Here is a 6,126-nt window from a genome sequence, read left to right on the forward strand (position 1 = left end):
CTCGGTAGGAAACTACAGCGAACTGGGGGAGCGGGGCCAGGTGGCCCGGGGGTAACAGCGCAAGGAGGGCGGAGGCAGAGACGGCTTTTTTTGTTTTTTTTTTTGTTTTTTTTAAGTATTGCCTTCTGAGCTCCAAGGCTTGGAGAGAAGCCTGAGTCTCGAGACCCCTGCCTCATCCGAGTCGGCGACGCGGACAGCCAGACAGATGAGCCACAGAGGCCGGCCACGCGCGAGAGATCCGGGGAGGAGCAATTCTTTCTGGGCTTGGGGCGCCGAGGAGTAAATGCAACGCCGCCACCTCTCCAAAAGTTTTCTTTTCTGAGGATTTTTGAAAGACTCCTCCCTTTGTAAGGCTAGTGTAGAATGAAGCGGCGACCTCTCGCCCAAAAGACTAGCAGGAGAGCGTGAGTAAAGCATAGGGCGGCAGTGGGAGCAGAGTAGATGTCTCAGGTCAGCTCCACCGCTCTGGGGAGCAAGTGGAGAGAGGTTCGCGACCCTCACCTTCCACCGAACCCCTTTCCGCGCGTTACCAATCAACACTTCCCTTCTAGTTGATCTAGAAATCCACTCTCCACCCCCAGCACTCCTCCTAACCCCAGCCAGAGAGGCAGGAAAAACAATACTAGCGCCAATATTTCCCGACACTCACACCCCAAGAAGCCCACGCAAGGGCGCTCAAATCAAACGAGTCCCTATCCCTAGCAAGCCGTCGCAGAGTTCATGAACTTTCGGTGCAGTGCTGCGGAGGCCCGGGCGCCGCCCGGCGGACTAGTGGCTCGGGCGGGCGGGGAGGACGCGGTGGCGAGTGCCTGCGGGGGCGGGAAGGGGCGGAGGGGAAAGGAAGCCAACCCGGTCGCCCCAGCAGCGGGAAGCACGCCGCGTACCTTTCCTTGGCCTCGGCGGCCCGGTCTCTTTGCCTCCGGTTCTTAAACCAATTGCTGACCTGGGTGGTGGTGAGGCCGGTGGCTTCGGCCAGCTCCCGCTTCTCACGCGGCGAGGGGTAGGGGTTATGTGCGTACCACTCCCGCAGTACGCCCCGCGACTTCTCCTTGAAGCAGTAGCTGGTCTCCTCGCCGTCCCAGATGGTGCGCGGCAGCGGGAATTTTCGGCGCACCCGATATTTGCCCACGGCACCCAGGGGCCGGCCGCGCAGTTTCTCTGCCTCCACGTAGTGCGCCTTCAGCCACAGTTGCTGCAACTTGGGGTGGTTGTGAGGCGAGAACTGGTGGCTCTCCAGGATCTTGTAGAGCTCGCGGAAGTTGCCGCGGTGGAAGGCGACCACGGCCTTGGCCTTGAGCACGCTCTCGTTCTTATGCAGGTGGTCGCAAGCGGGCAGTGACCACAGGAACCTGCCCAAGCGCTCCAGGTTCCCGCCTTGCTGCAGAACCTCGCACACGCACGCCACTTGCTCCTGCGTAAAGCCGAACGACGGCAGCATCGACATGGCTGGGGCCTGCCGGGGCGCACTGCCCGGGCGCACGCGGCAGGGAGCAGAGCCGAAAAAGCAGGGGGCGGCAGCCGAAGGGAGGGGGGTGCGGCTGCTCCTAACCCCCTCCCTAGGCTTTCCCCAGACGAAAAAGCAAGTTGAGATTTGGGGATGGGCGGCCCAGGAAGAGGAGGAAGAAGACTGGGGCGCACGCAGGACGCGGAGCGGCCAGCTCACTCCGCAGCCTTTCGGGCCTTGCTGGTTTCGGCCTCCCGCCGGGTGGATGCTGCTGGTTGCCGGGGAACTTGGTTTCTGTTCTCCCGTCAGCTGCCTTAAAGCGCGCAGCGTCTCCGGAGCGCTGATTGGCTGAGGACGGCGCCTATCCGGGGCTGGCCAGCCCGCGCACCGCCCGCCAGGGCTAGGAGGCCGCACCGCCCCGCGCGGGGAGGGCGAGGCTGTGGAGAAGGGGAAAAAAAAAAAGGACCCGGAGAGGTGGGAAACGAGGTGGAGGGCGGGGGGTGTGGGGTGGGCGGAGGCGGAGGTAATAAGGTGGCGGCGCTGCCCGGGAGCGGGAGGCGGTTGGGAGTGGGTGAGCGCGTCAGGACCCTGCAACGTGAGTCCCCCTCTCCAGTGTCACCTAAGGGCAGCCGCGCACATCTCTATGCAAATCAATGACTCTAGGTCTTCTAATTCCCCCTCCTCTCCCTGTACTCCTGTCCCTGTCCCTTGCAGACGTGCCCTTTCCGAGTGAGCTCATATTTAATTACCTTAATGTTGGAATGAATAAATAATGGGTTGATAAATAGCTTATGGAATGGAATAAATAATATAAAAGCACACTAGAGCTTCGGGCTGCAGCCTCTGGAAGAGTGGCTTCTCTCCGGGCTGGCTTCAGCTCCAGGAGCCAAACCTAATTCTCTCCTCCTTTCTCCTCGCCCCCACCCCATGCCCCCACCGCCCTCCAAAGAGCACGTGTACTCCCAACTGGAATAGCGCTCCCCTTATTCTCAGAAGCCTGCGACTATTTGGGCTCGCGCAAAGAGCTGTTTTAGAGCATAGTGGAGGAGCAGAGAAAGATTCCAAGGGTTCATTAGTGACTTGGTATCTTAATGTTCTATGGTTTTAGCCTGCAGGCTTCTGACTCAGTTTCTGCATCTGCGAGGTTGCATTTTCCAAGGCCACCTTTGCTACTGCGGAATGACCAGAAGCTTTATTTATTATTAGCAAAATGCTTTAGGAACCTCGTACGGAAGGTGCTGGATGGGGTGTAAATTAAATAAAAATGTGTCCGGCTCCAGTAGCCCTCTGGTTGTAATATAATCCTTGCCCTGCTCGGAGAGGGACGCTTCCCTCAAACTGAGGACGACAGTGGCTCCAAGAAGATTAAATAAAAGAAGGGGTGTGTGTGTGCGTGTGTGTGCGTGTGTGTGTGTGCGTGCGTTGCAATGCTAGCCTACTTTACTGCCAGGGAATGAGAGATGTCCTGCAATTGCGGTCCCATCATCTGTTATTTTGTATATGTATAGAGAATACTTAGTAAAACTGCTCAAACAAATGAAGCTGTAATTATCTTAAGCCTCATTTGCACACCTTGTTCCAAAGCAATTACTAAAAAGATTTTGAAAACAATTAGCGTTTCTAAACAAAGATAATCTATTGTCAGTAGCTGAGACTGGCAGAAGATAAGAACAATGTGCTGAGATAAGGGGAGCCGAGTGGTTGAAGGAGAGTGACTTTATGACTATACTTATCTCTGATTAGATAAGTTCAAAACAGAATTGTAAGTACACTTCAAAAATACTTTTGATTTAAATGCACCCTCTTAGTGAATGCAAAGAACAAACTCAAGGCTCTTTAAACTTGCTTGTCTTCTTTAAATGTTTTGATTCCATCAGACAGAGCCCAGATTCACAGAACCCTTTGCGTATTGAGACAAAATGGGAGAATAGAAGCATTGTGTGGGTTTTCCCTTGTATTATTTATATGGTTTTAAGATAATGCACTCAGCCCAGTGTATCCTGCAATATACATTTTAAACTTAGGAAGGGTTTCCCCTTCCTGGCTGACTCTTGAGATATTCCAAGTAGAGAGAAGCTGCTTCTCTGCTGAACTCCCAAAACAATGCTTTTTGCATCATTGAAAATCTGCAGTATCTCATGCAATTAGATCTTGGAAACAGATGCTGATATTTCATTACATTTGGCATTATTTTAAAGTGTATTTAATAGGTGCATATTATTTCAAAAGAGCCCCTACCACATGGTACGCCCAATGACTTATTTTCTAAACTGGAAGCCTGGCATGGCTGAGCCCAAGCCCATGTGTCTGGTAATTTTCCCTCGCCATCTTATTTTAGTACTCATGATGTTTCAGATGAAGTTTTAAGAGGCGGCAGTGTCCTGCCAGAAGGAATGTCTGCTTGGAACAGTCCTTACTGACATGGCAGCTGTGTGAGGACCAGAACAGAGTTTTAAACTCGGCTCTAAAACTCAGTTAATACCCTAAAGTCTGGAGCAAGTGCGCAGAATTAGGATATGTGTGTCGTGGGGCAGGTGCCTGTAAGTACAGTCACAGCTCTCAAAAGATAAACGGTAAGTTGAGTACGGGGTGTACTTTATAATGAACAATTTTGTATAAGGAAATGAGGCATAGCTTGGACAAATAACGGCAGGTATAAATTTACAGGGGAGGAGGGGGAGCCGAAAGATAGCAATTAGACACCAATATGACCACTTTTTTTCCTGCTTCCTCCAAACCTTCCTGCCCACTTCTTTTCATCTCTCTTCAAAAGGAACCAGGACATACTAGACACTGGCGACAAGTGGGAAGATGACCGCGTGGACACCATGATTGCGGAGACCGGGATTGATGAGCAGTGGTGATCATCCTCAGGCCGTGCCCGGGCCCGCTAGCTTTTCTCCGTGCGCTTAATCCAACAGATCGCGTAACTGGAAAGGAAAAGTGCCATTCGCTTTGTACTAACGAGCCTACCTGCTATTTCGATCCCTTGGATAGGGGAACCAATTGTTATAAATGTTAATTATTGGCTCGGATATATAAGGTTTCCCAAAATGGAACCTTTCACTGAAAACCACTAAAAGAAGTAAAATGACATGAATTTACAAACCACATAAACCAAATGATCCATTTTAAATCGCACACAGAAAGGTTTGGGTTGTTCTAGTAACTTAAAACCTTCGCTGTCAATGCAAATCACAAGAAAAACAGAGATGCGTCCGAGATTTAAAGGGAACGACCAACTCTAGCTGCTGCCCTCACCGCATCGCGGCTCCCGAGGGTAACGCGGCTGGTGAGCGGTGTCCGACGCCAAGTTTCAGCTCTTCTGTATCTCTTCTGTACAGGTAATGGCCGGGGGTGCGCACAACTGGTCTACAGAAAGACCAATGCGGAGGCACTAGTTGCTACTGCGATTTCTGGCTGGGCTGACATAAGGCCTTGGTTCAAAAATTTCTGGCTGGGTCCCACTTGTTTCCCTTCTGGCTTGGAGCGAGATGCTTTGGTGCTCTGGGCCCGCTTTCTTGGAATTCCTTCGCCATCAAGAAGGACAGCGGGAATCCTACTCTACCTACAGATATTTGGAAGGGAAGAGCATCTGGAGGTGTTCAGTAAATTAGCGTCGTCGCTCTAGGGCAGTGCAGGGACTCCCCCAAAGACGAATGTGACAACATAACATTCGTCTTTTTCTTCTTCTTGGTCGGAAACTCCGGGTGCCTTCGGCCATTGGGATCCCGGACTCGGACGGCCGGCGCAGCGCGGGAGCAGCCGCCCACCTGCCTCCTGGGGGATTTCACTCCTGGAGAGGTCTGAATAGGCCGAGGGCTCAGGCAGGGCGGTTTGCGGACCAGGAGAAGAGAAACCCAAAACCAGTCCATTAGTAAATGAGTTTTGTGTTGTCAAGGTTCTTTCCCATCCACTTGCTGTTCTGAAAAATAGATCACGTTTCGTTATCTTTAGTGGGAATCTGCAACGTGACACCGGATCCGCACGGCCCCCGCCTCTCTCCCTCCCTCTCTTTCAGCCATGCTAGGCCGGACCGAGGGAGAGCCGGCCGGCCTCCACGGCTTATTTCTGAACAATGAAGATTTGTCTAATCTCTTAATATATTTATGTATGTATGGAGGGAGTTTTCTCCTGGAAGCGGGAAGCCTGCGAGCAGAACCTCCCGCTTTTTCCTTGGTGCGAAAACTCAGCGCTAGCCCAAGACGCGAGGGGAGAAGGGGGACCGTCGACCCCCGACCCCCGACCCCCGCCCTCACCCACACCTGGACAAACAGAGCTTCCAGCCCCGCTTGCTGCTAAAAACGCTGCCGCCCCGCGCGGCTCCTGAAAATACAGTCTCCACATTGTCCCGGGGCGGGGGGAGGGAGAGAGAGAGAGAGAGAAAGACTGAGAGACAACACTTCGAGAGAATTCAGATTGCAGGGGAACAGAGCTGAGATGTGTGTATTTGGAGGGGTTATCCTCTCTGTGTGTGTGTGTGTCCCCACGTCTGGTCTCTCTATGAATCTCTCTCTCTCTCTCTCTCTCTCTCTCTCTCTCTCTCTCTCTCTCTCTCTCTCTCTCTCATTCTCTTTTCAGTCTGAAAGAGGAAGCTCATTATTCTGTGTGTGAACCTGTTTCTCATTCTTTAATTCTCTTTCAGTCTATCTTATTTCTATCTCACCTTCTCTCCCTCTTTT

The 6,126-nt window shown here is 52.3% G+C and overlaps 1 protein-coding gene and 1 long non-coding RNA gene across 2 annotated transcripts in view; both read right to left on the bottom strand.

The window, feature by feature from the left end:
* The window catches only part of SIX1 (SIX homeobox 1), a 4,391-nt gene extending 2,632 nt beyond the window's left edge, over positions 1 to 1,759 (bottom strand). The window contains exon 1 of the mRNA XM_006915097.3: positions 885 to 1,759. Coding sequence (XP_006915159.1) covers positions 885 to 1,444 — 560 coding nt within the window. The 5' untranslated portion in view covers positions 1,445 to 1,759. The remainder of the gene's footprint in view (positions 1 to 884) is intronic.
* Positions 1,760 to 3,972: 2,213 nt separating this feature from the next.
* The window catches only part of LOC112482410, a 5,788-nt gene continuing 3,634 nt past the window's right edge, over positions 3,973 to 6,126 (bottom strand). The window contains exon 3 of the long non-coding RNA XR_003047298.1: positions 3,973 to 5,369. This is a non-coding gene — a long non-coding RNA (uncharacterized LOC112482410). The remainder of the gene's footprint in view (positions 5,370 to 6,126) is intronic.

Source organism: Pteropus alecto, unplaced genomic scaffold (genome assembly GCF_000325575.1).
Source record: "Pteropus alecto unplaced genomic scaffold, ASM32557v1 scaffold276, whole genome shotgun sequence".
Classification (NCBI taxonomy): domain Eukaryota; kingdom Metazoa; phylum Chordata; class Mammalia; order Chiroptera; family Pteropodidae; genus Pteropus; species Pteropus alecto.